Source organism: Bactrocera dorsalis, chromosome 3 (assembly GCF_023373825.1).
Source record: "Bactrocera dorsalis isolate Fly_Bdor chromosome 3, ASM2337382v1, whole genome shotgun sequence".
NCBI classification, from domain to species: domain Eukaryota; kingdom Metazoa; phylum Arthropoda; class Insecta; order Diptera; family Tephritidae; genus Bactrocera; species Bactrocera dorsalis.
In genome coordinates, this window is record NC_064305.1 from 68,748,867 (window position 1) to 68,763,755 (window position 14,889).

The following is a 14,889-nucleotide window of genomic DNA, read 5'->3' on the forward strand; positions in this document are numbered from 1 at the left end:
ATTTTCAACTTAAAATTTGTTTTTTCACTCCTTTATTTTCAAAACTCCACTTTGTAGTTGCCTTACGAACAGTGCCTCGTTTTTACAAAATAAAAATTTGAAAAAAAAAATAAATATATATATGTACCTAAAGCAGTGAATGTATTGAAAAGAAAATTAATAAAAATAAACACAAAGCGAAACTAAGAAACCTTAAAAGCAAAACAATGCGAAACCAAAAGTAAAAGCAAAGCAAAAAAAGGGAACAAAAAAAGAAAAAAACAAAATAAATGGAACTCTTTTAACATACAAATGTATGCAAATATGTACAGTTATGTCTACACAAATATGAAAACTGAAATTTTGAAAATAATTGAAAATACACAAAACAGGGCATCCAGGCGACGTTGAAAATGAATGTGAAAAGAAATTTATTGCAGGTGACAACTGTGCTACTTATTGAACAAAAACAAAAACTAATACAAGTAATAATAACAATAACAATAATAAATAGTAATAATAAGCAAACAGTGAAATAAAGGCTTTAAAACTTAAACTTACAAACAGAAGACAAAACAAGGAAATTTAGTGAGGAAATAGCGTAAATTGTTATACATACAGACATTGAAATATACATACATACATACATATATATGAGTATGAAAAAATTAAGCATTAAATAAAATTTAAATAGAAATGTAAATAAAAACCAAAAAGTTAAAAATAATTAACAAATAATTAAAAAAAAAAATAAGTAAAAAATTAAATTAATTAAAAAAATTAAATTTAAAATAATTAATTAATTAATACTAATTAAACGCAAAATATGAACATATGCAAAAGAAATTAAAAAACTGAAATTTTAATTAAAAATTAATTACAAAAAATTAATAATAATTAATACAGCCGCCTCCTTAAATGTTCAACTGTTGATAATATCTTAAGAAAGAACTTTATAAGAAAAAAATAAATATACATACATACATACATACATAGTATATATTTACAAGCACGACAATTATATGCATATACTAATGTACATAAATCCATACATTTGTATATATGAAGACTTTGCTGAAGTTATAACTGTTTATAGTTTGCAAAAATGGCATGTGGCATGCCACACACAAACATACCTTACAGAGCAACGTCCGTTACAAATAAATTAGTAGAGAATTATGCTCAGCTGAGTGTTTAAGATAGCAACAAGACGGCTTTCATGAGAGAGCGATTTTCAACTGTGAGGTTATGTGAACCCTTAAAATAAAGGCAAATAGTTGTAATAAAATTAAAGAATGGCGAAATGTTAGTAAAAAAAAAATCTAAATAGTAAATAATTAAAATATACCGGCACGACAGACATAAATGTTTTGTATTATACACCGACACTCAGACACACACACACACACTCAAAGAAAATCAAGAAAATGTCGTTGCAAATGTTGAATGTTGAATGTGCCCTACTAACTGCCCCCCTTCCTCCTGTTTGGCATAACTGTTTGTATATACACATAATTAAGTGCTGAAAATGGCGTAAAACTGTAAACGCGTGTGGAAATCTATTTTAAAGCAAACAAAAACGGAAAAATAAAACAAAATTCAATAAATAAAAAAATAATAAAAAAATAATTACTCCTTTTTTTTCTGGATGATGACCCATGGCTGTGCTTTGAAAAAGCAGAAAAAAACTAAAAAGCAACATGAAATATTGTTCATATAAAAAAGTAAGTTTTTGCGCCGTTTATCTTTTCTGTCCACCTCAACCTCATTTACGTAGATTTCTATTTGACTTTTGCCTTTTTTGAGAAATAAAAACAATTATTAATCATCGAAAATACCTAGCTTTATTCTTTTCAAAAATATTCTCCATTAAGCTCTATACACTTTGGCATGTGTTTGAACCAATTGTGGAAGCACTTTTGCCACTCTGATTGAGGTGTATCCAAAACATGTATTCTGAGCGCATCCACCGGCTCTTTAGTAGATATAGTAAATATAGTAAATATTTTTATTTGCAATTTATTGATTATAAATTATTTATCGATATTTATCGATATTAAATAAATAATTTATCAACATTTGATTCTATTTTTTATAATTTTATTAAATCAATCGATTTTCGGATAAGAGATATCGATATTGTCGATAGTAAATAAATTATTTATCGATATTCACAGATTTTTTCGATAAAATAAATCGATATTTATCGATATTAACTAAATAATTTATCGACATTCGATTCTAGTTTTTATAATTTTATTAAATCAATCGATTTTCGTATAAGAGAAATCGATATTGTCGATAGCAAATAAACTATTTATTTGATTCCAGTATTTATAAAAAAATAATCGATAATTATCGAAATTAAATATGTACTTATCGATAATAAATACATTATTTATCGATATTTTGCTCTATCTTCGTAACAATTATTATATGTAGAGCTCATCGAAATAATAATGACCAACCGAAATAAATGATTTTGTGATGGTTCTGAGCATCAAAAGTGTAGTGTGTCCGTATTGAAGAAATATCGAATTGTTAATTTTTTTTCTTTAGCGAACGCGCTTTCATTTGAAAGATATTTCCTTCATTATATCATTCTTGTTCCATCTCTTTCTAATGTGTACTTATAATCAGGCCCAACGACAGGATATTAGAAGGGGACTCGGGAGCCCCTTATTAAAAAAACAATTAAGTAAAATAAACGCTGTGATTACCGATACAGGAACATTTTCTTGCTCTTCCAACAGGTCAATTCACACCCACCCTACCATAGCAAAATTTATTTTTATGGCAAATTTCTTTTTTTTATTCAATATAGTTTCCTTCATGGGTGATACACTGATTATAGTGACCCTGCACTTTTCGATACCATTTTTGTAGTATGATTTGTGCTTTGCTTTAAAATTGGCATCAGTTTCGGTGATCACCTCTTCATACGATGAAAATTCGATTCAATTCGACGAAAATTTATTCCCAGCGAGCATTCTTTTGATATCTGAAGACAGCTGAGGGCCAGATATGGTGGATGTGGAGGCAATTCGAAGCCCAATTCACAGATTTTCGCCATCGTTTTAACTGACTTGCGAGACGGTGTATTGCCTTGGTGAAACCGTGCTTTCTTTTTCTTCAATTGCGGCCGTTTTTTTGGCGATTGCGTCCTTCAGACGGTCCACTACGTAATAGTCGCTGTTTGTGATCCTTCCTTTTTCAAGGCAGTCAAGGTAGTAATTATTTCATGCGCATCCCAAAATACAGACACCATAGTTTTGCTAACCGACTGTTGCATTTTTCCACGGTTTGAAGAGAGTTAATCTTATGCTATTTACTTAGATGACTGACCATTAACACAAATCGGTGCAAAAACTCGAGTTTATTATGCTTAAATAGCTCCAAACACTACTCCGAATCATGAACTCGCCGTTGTTTTTGGTCATTAAGGAGCTCACGAGGCACTCAATTTGCACAGAGCTCTCTCATACCAAAGTAATCGTATATATGATGTACACGTTCAGTTGATATCTATAGAGTGCCTGATATTTGCAAAATTTTCACTTTACGATCATCCAAAATTATTTTGTGGACTTATTTGATGTTTTCCTCGGAGCTCATTTCACCACCTCTAAACTTAGCATAGCAATTCTTGATGGTTGATTTTCTAAAATTTTGTGAAAATTTTACTTCAAAGTAATATATAAGTATATTCTTAGCTACTATAAAATAGTAGCTTTAGAAATATGTATCTCTTTTTTTTTAATTTTTTCGAGTTTTTTGAAATTAGATTATATTGAATACTTAGGTGCAACCTAACCTATGTAAACTAGCGGTTTGGTGGAGCACTTATGAGGTAAAAGCGCCAAGCAATGGATAGCGACGCTTCGAAAAAGCGTAAATTTTAACATCTTTCAAGAAGTTTTTCAAAAAAAAAATAGTATAATAAAATTATTGCCGCATTTTTTTTTGATTTTTTTTCGTACTAGTTTTTATATAAAAATATTTTATTTATTTAATTGTATGTATACAAAGATAATTTTTTTTTATACATATTACAAATTCAAAATTCAGTTCTACAATTTTTCTCGGCCTATATTTACACAAAATATATGTATAAAACCCACTAAAATCTTCGCTGTCTCAATATTAGTTATGTAATAGTTTTCGCAGGCACTGTAGATTATAAGTAGGTTCGAAACAAAAATTAAACTTAAAATCAAATGCAACAACAGACTAAACACATCGCTGGTTTCAGCACTAAAACAACGGTGGCACAGCTCACGACATTTTACATGCCATTGTAGGCTGGACCGCCGCCACCCTCGGGCACCACCCAGTTAATGTTTTGCTTAGGATCCTTAATATCACAGGTTTTGCAGTGGATACAGTTTTGTGCGTTGATTTGTAGCTTCATGTTGCCACCCTCATCATTGGGCACATACTCATACACACCAGCTGGGCAGAAACGTTGTTCGGGACCCTCATAGATCGCAAGATTGTGATCGACCGGTATGCGATCGTCTTTCAAAGTCAAATGAGCAGGTTGATCGCCTTCATGATTAGTGCCGGTCAAGGCCACGGAGGAGAGTAGATCGAAGGAAACTTTGCCATCTGGTTTGGGATAAACAATTTGTGGGCATTGACTAGCTGGTTTGAGGGACGCGTGATCGGCCGGACCATGTTTCAGTGTCCACGGTTCGCGACCACCCGTAAATATCGAGAAACCGCTCAAAACAAGACCACCATACATGCCGAGTGGATTGTGGAAAGAGGGGCGTACATTGCGCACATCGCGCAAATCCTTCCAGATGAAGGAATTTTGAATTCTGGATGAAATAAAAGTGTATATTTACAAATAAGAATAAAGTATATGAAAATAATAAAAATGCTACATACTTGTCGGCATAGGATTTCGGCTCAAGTCCAGCTGTTGCTTGAGATTCGCTGTTGATCGCCTCCACGGCGCTCTCCGCCGCCAACATACCTGTAGAGTAAAGGAATTTAGTGGAATTAAGTAAGTCGAAGCACCAGAAAATAATATAAATAAATTTGAATCCTACAACTCACCGCTTTTCATAGCATAATGTGAGCCCTTGATACGCGGCACATTGAGAAAGCCGGCGCTGCAGCCAACTAAGCAACCTCCAGGGAAGCTCAGTTTACTGGGCAAACTCTGGAAACCGCCTTCATTAATGGCACGCGCACCATACGCGATACGCGTTGCACCCTCGAAAACGGGACGCACCTTCGGATGTGTCTTGAAACGCTGGAACTCTTGGAAGGGACTAATCCAGGGGTTTTTGTAATCCAAACCGACCACAAAACCCACCGCGATTGTTGGTGTCGGTTCATTCAAGTGATACAGGAAGGAACCACCGTATGTGTGAAAGTCCAGGGGCCAACCGATTGTGTGTTCCACCAAACCGGGTCTATAAAATGTAGAATAATGATTGTTTAAATGGCATTCCTTTATTCCTCTGCTCTCGTACTTACACATGCTTCTCGGGTTGTATCTCCCATATCTCCTTCAAACCAATGCCGTACGTTTGCGGTTGACTACCCTCGTTCAAATTGAATTGCTGCATTAGCTGCTTACTCAGATGTCCACGACAACCTTCAGCGAATATTGTTGTCTTCGCGTGTAGTTCCATGCCACGCGCAAATGTGTCCTTCGGCGAACCATCCTTGGCAATGCCCACATCATTGGTCGCAATACCTTTGACGCTGCCATCGTCGTGGAAGAGAACTTCAGAGGCTGCACAGCCAGGGTAAATTTCAACACCCAACGCTTCGGCTTGTTCACCCAACCATTTTACTAGATGGCCAAGCCGTACAATATAATTGCCATGATTGTCCATCGGCCAGCCTTTGAAGATGGGTAGCGGTATGCGCGCGTTAGCGGTGAGCAGTGAAAAATGATCGGTGCCAACTGGTGTGTTCAGCGGTGCGCCCAACACTTTCCAATCTGGAAAGAGTTCATTCAACGAAATCGGATCGATGACTGCGCCCGAAAGTATGTGACCACCGACTTCCGCGGACTTCTCCACGACGCAGACGCGTAGTTCCTATGTGTGAGCAAAATTGTGATTGAATGATTTCCAATTGGTTGTTTCGATAAAAATATCTTATACCTTTTCCTGCTCTGCGGCCAATTGTTTGGCGCGTATGGCAGCCGACATACCCGCCGGACCACCGCCGACTATAACTATATCCACTTCATCTACATAACGCTCCATTTCAACTTCTGTAAAGGTATTTGAGTAATGAAGTAGATCTAGTTGTTTGACTTAATCGTTGCAGCTCTTACCTTTCCAACGTTCATCTTTGTCGCGTGGATGTATCGTATAATGGGTGGTAATTTTGGGATATTTGGCCACATCGGAAACGCTGCGGACGAATGTTGGATGGAACAGTCTATTAGCTGCAATAAAAGAGAAAGTGATGAAATTTCGTTTTAGCGTTTCACGAGTTTTCGAGTTGAAAACTAGGCCTAACCTAGCCTAAGTCATATCTTCCTGTTTGTAAAATTCTACGAACCATAAAGGATGATTTGATGATACGGGAGATAACTATATATAAAACGATCCAAAGATAGAGCTTAACATCAAATACTTTCCAGAACTTTTTTGGTCCGAAGACCTCGTATGAAGAAAAGTCAAAAATCAATCCATAACAAGCATCATATAAACAATGGACAGATTGAAATTGATGAATGAAGAGATATAATATCGCATGATATTGAAGGTCCCCTAAAGCTCATATGCATGAAAACAACTTTTCTTCACTTCTGTGAGCCAATCCAAGACAGTTTCTAAGAACTCTACTAACTACATATAATATATAATGCCAATATTATATACAGTTTGGTTAATAAAAATACTCAACAAAAAGTATTCCTCAGTCTTTACCAGTTTCAAAGCCTCACATAAAAACTACTAGCAAACTACTGAAATATGAAATAAGAATAGATACGTCGTACTCTCTCTATGAAGATTTTTGAGGGAGACTAGTTGGCAAAGTTGTATGGAGGAAATGAGGTGGAAACATATGGGAACTTTTTGCTCCATTGTCCAGCCTTTGCACGACTGAGGCTGAAACAACTCAGTAGTCTTACCTTCGGCAAACCACAAGACATAGCCGAGACTAACATTAGCACTCTCAACAAATTTGTGATAGGCTCAAGGCGCTCTGTCGTTTTATAGAATATAGGGGATTTTAGGATAAGTTTAACGGATCTGTGTCTTAAGCTGTCCAAGTGAGATCCATGTTGGTAACGACTTCGTAATCTAACCTACCTAACTCTCTCTCTGAATAAGTGCACTCTTTTTGGAGACTTCCATTAGAAACCTTATCAAGCTCTATTTTGTGCTGCGGAAGAACAGATAATAACGGTCTTTTGAGTCGTTCATCACTAGTTAGAATTTCGTGCTCCTGCCGTCCCAGTGATTTCGACTGCACCGAAAAATTAGCGAACATTTTTAATCACTTTATGAAGCAGAGAAATGCCAACGACCTAGGGTACTTCCAACTGATAGGCCTTATTAGTTAAAAGCTAACTTGGAAGAAGAAGAAAAAATTGTACTAAAAATAGAAATATATATATAAATATTGTTCCAGTGCCTGAGATATTCCATTTTCTCAATGCAGCTCTCTTTTCAGCAGTAACATCACTTGCCGTATGGTTTCACATTACTCTCCAAATAAATATAATCAATTATTTCAGCAACAAATCTCATAAAAATTATACTATATGTGATAAGGAATTATCTTTTGCACACTTAACGGGCAAAGCTGTCAAGCAAACATTCATTAAAAAAATATTAGCAAATAAAGTAAACAAATTATATACTATAATATAATGTTTAAGCTATGTACTATCTGATTTGTTTTCATTTTCGTTGAATTCGAAATATTAAACTTTGACCTATTGGTATAAAAAACATACATAGTATATTATAGTCGAAAAAGTTTTTTCGTATTTCTAATCAAACTTCAACTTATTTTTTTATATTTAAAATACACTTTTCCTTTAGAGACATAGTGTAAAACTTTCATCAGTGTAAATCGAAATTTTCAGAACGGAAACGGCCAAACCATTGTTGTGCTACATGCATACTTCCCTTTTGTATACAAAAATTTCAAAATATAGCGAATTTCTTCATAATTTTTACTCATTTTTGAACAGCTGTAACTTTTTTCAACGTCCCTGAATTTAATTTGATTAAATTAAGCTTAAAATCTCACCTTTCCAAAACTACAAGGTATGACACAATGTGAATGGTAGCACTAGAGATATACGACTGGTGAAATGAGCACCGAAAAGGTTGTTGCGAGTACCGACAACAACCAAACATCATATTATATAAGCCCACAAAATAATTTTGGATGACCGTCAAGTGAAGTTGTTTGAAATTGCAGGCACTCTAAAGATATCAACTGAATGTGTACACAACATTTGCGGGCCCACTTTTGATCAAAAACAACGAAGCGTCGGTTGATGTCTCCCATCGTTTCTGCTAGAGTGCTTTCACAGAAATCATCCCTGCAGATATCTACTTGGAGCGGCGCCGCCTCCTAGGAGCATAAAGATTTCTTTCCTCAACTACGTCGATGACATAAAACAATATGCCGACCAGACTTCGGACGCAACAAACTTTAGACATGCATTGATCGCCATTCACAGTGAAGCCATTAACACTTTCACCGACTCACTCACAGTAAATGGCGTATTTGGAGTCAAACCACCACCCATTGCAGACGAGATACTCGAGTTGCCCCGAGAATATAGAGTGACCCTTGCGCAACTTCATAAAACTATAGCAGGTTAAACTTCTACTTATCCACAATAGACCCTGACATAACAAACATATGTCCAGCGTGAAATGAGTCCCCGCATGATTTTAACAACCTCTTTGCATGCCCTGCTATCCCCACACATCTGACATCTTTTTCCCTATACTCCAAACCTGTCGATGATGATTCGGATCAGTGTCATGAGTTGTTCAAGCGTTAAAAACTCGAATTTTTGCGTGGATATGGGACAATGGATAAAACATCCTTCATCATTTTACTTTGATTTGAAATACCGTCAACAGCGACTATTACATAGCGTTATTGGATAGTTTGAAGGACGAAATCGCAGAAAAACGGCCGCATTTGAAGAAAAAGAAAGTTTTGTTTCATCAAGTATCACAAGTCAGTGAAAATGATGGCACAAATTCATGAATTGGACTTCGAATTGTTTCCCGATCCACCATATTCTACATATTTGGCCTCAGAGACTATTTCCTATTCTCAGATCTCAAAAATATGCTCGTTGGAAAGTAAATTTCATCGAATGAAGAGTTGATTGCCGAAACTGATGCCCATTTTGAAGCAAAAAGCAAATCGTACTACAAAACTGGTATCGAAAAATTGGAGGGTCGCTATAAACAGTGTATCACTCTTTAAGAGAACTAATTTGAATAAAAAAACGAATATGGTAGGCCGGGGATTATTCAGTTGACTTGCATACCTACACCTACATACATATGTCTATTTGTTCTTGTACGTGCCCAACAGCACTGAAGTCACTTTTATTGTTGACAAAATCAAAGTTCAAATATTTTTATACATATGTACATACAATATATATACATAAACAATTATATAGTATATATTTAGCTATATATATACATATATCAATGATCAATGTTTTTCACAAAGGCAATATACACACCCATAAAAAAATATATATAATATATATGTATATATATATAGTATATATATATAATATATTATATATAAATTTTAAATTTCAAAAGTCAATTTTAAATGCAAAATAAAAATAAAAAATACGCAAATTCAAAACACTTTCAAATTTGAAAAAATCTGAAAAAGGGGTGTGTATATTTCCTTTGTGAAAATCATCGATCATTGACAACCAAGATCTGCTGACTTGCCAGGCCTCTTTTTCGCTGCCAGAACACATAATTATATATAGAAATATATACACCTACATATAGACAACTACTTCTATAGTTATGTAAGCAGCAATGTGACGTTGTCATTATCTATCTATGTATGTACTTCGTCTTCAATTCTTCTTACCTTTTGCCAGCTTCAGTAGAGTGGCCATGTTGACTGCTTCGATATGTTAGATTCTTAAAAGTGAACGTAAACAAAGCAGTATATTTTGGTAATTAGATTTTGTTGTTGTTATTGGTGTAGGCACTGAGTTGTAAATAAGTCACTTGGTCAGTTGCAATAACAAACAAAGTGATAAAAGCAACACAACGTAATGACAACAATGTGTGCGGCGGTGGCGTTTGGACTTTTGGACCCGTCGAACCGAAAAGCAACTCACTACCGCACGAATACACGCTTAGATGCACCGAATTTCCGCACCAACCGTAGAACAAATATTGTATTAAATATGCGCAGAAGAAAGTGGAATATTTTTACTTAAAAGAAAATTTAAATTTATGGAAAAATTCACTTAATCCTAGGCACTCCAATTTCAACCTGCAATCTAAGTAGCGAACTAGCGGAAGACTAAAATAATAAAATGATGTGTCGAGCTGCCAGACTGTTTACGCAAATCGACGCGTTGCCAATCACATGTGTTGCCTGTGTTGATAAGAAATGTCAAACTTGTTTTGCTGACAGTGGTGCTTGTCTTGGCTAGAAGTGACAGTGTTAATGGTTGGCATTATGTTAGTACTGTATTAATGAATGGTTTGGAGGCATGATAGAAAATCGGCATATGTATATATACATACATAAATGTACATACTATGTGAAAAATCAGAAAGTTCTCCTTATTAGTGATTTAAAACATTATATATACTGTACAAATGCCTATATGTACATATATATATATATGTATATAAATAAATTACTTCAAGCATCAAGAAAAGTTTTGATTGTCCGTATTTTAATATTACTGTACCCTGATCAGTGTATAGACCACAAGACCATATCATCCAATTGAAACCAAATACTTATATACGGTTATTGATTATAACGGAAGAAGTACGGCCCAACGGCGCCGCCGGCCCATAATGCAGTGGTGACTCATGGACCAATAATCCATTATTGCTTATTGTCGTTGAAGATGATTTTTCGTTGAAAATCCGGATCACTTTCAAGTTGTCGCTCAGCCCAATTAACGAACATACAGCGATTCTGGTGGTCAAACGGCTTCAGTTCTTGCGTCAATTTGATCTTGTAAGAATATAGGCCAAGATTTTTTCGCAAAATTCGCCACAACGACGTCACAAAGATACCCAACGCGAGAGACTGATTTAGGCATTCCTCAATTGATGCGCTAGCGGCAGCAATATTCTCGACACTACGGGTACTTCTCTGCCTCACTGGCACGGGAACTTATTGTACTGTCCCTGTGGTTTAAAATTTTCCGCAAGACGCTCAATTCTTGATTTGACAAGACGACTATGACGACCATAAATTGGACGTAGCGCTCTTAAAGTTGAGGCCACTGACTCCGAATTTCGGTCAAATCTAATAATTTCGACTCGTTGTTGGATCGTATATCTTTCCATTATAAAATGTCAAACCTTACTGAAGAGAAATGTCAAATGTTATATGATGCCCTTTCTGACCTTTTCGGAGCACGTAAGCTCTACGAAGATCTGGCTCGACTTTTTATCAATATTTTCCATTATTGCATTCGAGAGTTTGATGCATCTTTAACATCAAAATTACGATAAATTAACAGTTATGGCGTCGACCATGAACACTGTTCAAATTTTCAGCCGAAAACCTATTCGACGATTTTTTACAATGAGTAAAATTATACAAAAAAGAAGTTCCATTAAATTTTGTTGCGGAATCAAATTTCTGGTGCTGAAACGTTCAGAAGTTGGAAAATGGTTGATACAAATTATTCAAAGAAGATCGAGTACGCGTTTCCGACGACCCACGTCCAGGACGGCCATCAACATCAATTAACGTCAATGAAATAAAGAAATTGGTGCTTGAGAATCAACGACTAACATTCAGAGATCATTGGCATCGCTGGAATATCGGAAGGATTAGTGAAAACCATATTGAAAGATCATTTGAGCCTAAGAAAAACGGAAGCACGATTGGTGTCAAATCACTAAATTTTTTCGAAAAACAGCGTCATGTTAACGCCTGTGAAGCAATGCTTTCCGACTACAAGAATATCATGAAAAGTATTATTACTGGCGATGAATCTTTGATCTATGTTACCTATCCCGTGCCGGGAAAACCCGTCAAAGCAGGTCAAAAATTAAGGTTGTGTTGACAGTTTCTTCGATTATCGAGGTGTTGCGCACTACGAATTCTCCCAAATTGTCAATAAGGAATACTGTTTGGGCGTTATGCGTCGTTTGCACGAAGCTATTTGTAAAAGGAGTTCGGAATTATGGGCCGCGAACTCTTACCACAATAATGCACCGTGTCATACTGCACTGATTCTTCGTGAGATGTTCGCCAAATTTTCAACCAATACCGTGTCACAACCGTCGTATTTGCCTGACTCAGCTCCGTGTAACTTCTGTATGTTCAGCAAACTCAAACAACCTCCACAGAGAAACCATTTTGAATCAATTTAAGACATTAAACGTGAATCGCTACGCGCATTCCAGAAATTTACTTTGACAACTGTTTCGAGGATTGGAAAATTTTTGAACAAAGTCTTTATTCTTAGTAATATATGTAGATAATCATTAATTTAAATGCGTGACAATGGTAGCGTGTCCCTCCAGCTTTGATTTTGAGGCCATATTATTTACACAAATCTAAAAAAAAATTTCAGCAGACACTTTGTAAATGGTTACCTAAGTCACATGTGTAATGAACAAGCCGAAGAGCCAGACGATATGTTATTGAGTTGCAACTTCAAAGTAACAACAAAATGTAAATTATACTGCTGTTCTATAAATTTGGCAAAAACATGTAATTTTAAAAAGCATACACATTGTCACATACTTTATATACAGACATATGCATGTATACAGATTTACTTATCAACAGGCAACATACCTTTGTATCCAAAGTCGCAGTTCAACTGAGTTCAATTGATTTGCCAAAAGAAATTGCTTTGTTCATTATTTGAAATATGATATATATTTACCAAATATACGTATGAATGATATTTACACTTTTAACTATGTACTCTTGTAAGTCTATATACTTAGTAGGTTATGCATATGCAAATTCCCTTAAATGCCTCAGCATCCACTTATATTTCTATTTTTATAGACAAAAACATGAAAATGATTTATTACTTACCTACACATCTTTTAGCTTCACTTGTATATTAATATGTATAAATATTTATGTATGCATGTAGACATATTTATATATATAGGAAGGTATTCACATATTTTCACGCCACCAAAGACGTTTGTGGCTCAATCGCGCCGGCCGTTTATTTACCCATTTCATTTGAGTACTTGACGTCTTTTCGACATATTTACTCTCAGCAGACAAAGTAGGACATTATTTTCGGCATAAATTGCACATTGGCGGTTGAAACAACGGATCTCAGCAGCCAATGTGCAACAAGTTAGAAGCTTAAATCGTGCACGTAAGGACATAAGTAGTCTAAGTGGTCGCCTTGCTAGCATTATTTAATAAAATAGATTTTTAGTATTAAGTTTCATAACTGAGAGTCTTTAAACGATAGTTTCTTATACTTCTATACCTTTACAGAGGTATAAAGTGACTATGCTACTACAAAAAACTAAGGTATATACGAGGGCTGCTATATATATTTCTGGCCTAATAATGAAAATATGAATATTTATCAACGAAAATGGTTTTATTGTTTTTCAAAATATTCTCCATCAATATTTATACACTTTTGCATGCGCTCAAACCAATTTTCGAAGCACTTTTTCCACTCCGATTGAGACACCTCCAAAACATGGTTTTTGAATGCTTCAACAGCATCGTCTGGCGACGAAAATCGTTGACCACGCATTATTTTCTTGATGTGTGGGAATAAAAAGAAGTCATTGGGTGCCAAGTCAGGGCTGTACGGCGGATGACCCATCAATTCGACGTTTTGGCCGGTCAAAAAGGCGCTGGTTTGAGCCGGTGTGTGAGAGCTCGCATTGTCATGGTGCACAATGATTCGTCTTCTCTTGTTCGTTTTTCGAAGTTCTCCGAAGACTTCAGGCAAACAAATGGTGGTGTACCACTCAGAATTGACCGTCCTACGTTGCTCAAACAGAACAGTCGCCACATGACCAGTTTTGCCGAAGAAACAGGCGACCATTTGCTTCGAAGTGCTTCTTCCACGAACAACTTTCGTTGGATTTGGCTCGTCTTGGAAGACCCACACGGTCGATTGCTGTTTTGTTTCGGGCTCATACGCATAGATCCATGCTTTGTCACCTGTGACGATCTTATAAACGTCTTTTGAAGCACCGCGATCGTATTTTTTCAGCATTTCTTTTCACCAATCCACACGAGCCTTTTTTTGAGCGATTATCAAATTGTGCGGGATCCAACGAGAACAAACCTTTTTTACGGCCAGGTGTTCATGCAATATCGAATGTATGCTGGTGGGAGAAATGCATAGGCATGCCTCTATCTGAAGGTATGTTACATGACGGTCTTGCATTATCAGTTCACGTACGGCATCGATGTTTTCTGGCACAACGGCGGTTTTTGGACGACCTTCACGGAATTCGTCTTTGAGCGACCGTCGGCCACGATTGAATTCGTAGTAACAGTTTTTCACAGTGCTATAGGATGGTGCTTCATAGCCATACAAAGATTTTAGTTCATCGACGCACTCTTGTCGTGATAATCCACGTCGAAAGTTGTGAAAAATGATCGCACGAAAATGTTCACGAGTTAATTCCATTTTTTGGCCGAGATGAATTTTTTAATTCCCTGTAAATAAAACAATTCACGATTAAATGACAAAACGTT

The 14,889-nt window shown here is 35.8% G+C and overlaps 1 protein-coding gene across 1 annotated transcript; it reads right to left on the reverse strand.

Annotated features, from left to right (window-relative positions):
- Positions 1–4,165: 4,165 nt before the first annotated feature.
- LOC105228881 (electron transfer flavoprotein-ubiquinone oxidoreductase, mitochondrial) lies at positions 4,166–10,516 on the reverse strand. Its single transcript, XM_011208880.4, has 7 exons — positions 10,066–10,516; positions 6,284–6,397; positions 6,108–6,220; positions 5,470–6,041; positions 5,044–5,405; positions 4,873–4,960; positions 4,166–4,802 (listed from the first exon to the last, which is right to left on the reverse strand). The coding sequence occupies exons 1-7, from the start codon at positions 10,091–10,093 to the stop codon at positions 4,265–4,267; spliced, it is 1,815 nt and encodes a 604-aa protein (XP_011207182.2). The 5' UTR covers positions 10,094–10,516; the 3' UTR covers positions 4,166–4,264.
- Positions 10,517–14,889: the final 4,373 nt, after the last annotated feature.

Bases quoted from the DNA above. Each gene is read 5' to 3' on its own strand.
- LOC105228881 (XM_011208880.4), bottom strand. From the start codon at position 10,093: ATGGCCACTCTACTGAAGCTGGCAAAAG. The intron at 6,221-6,283 runs GTAAGAGCTGCA...ATACCTTTACAG, and splicing joins CAAAGATGAACGTTGGAAAG to AAGTTGAAATGGAGCGTTAT. The intron at 4,803-4,872 runs GTATGTAGCATT...TATTTCATCCAG, and splicing joins CCGAAATCCTATGCCGACAA to AATTCAAAATTCCTTCATCT.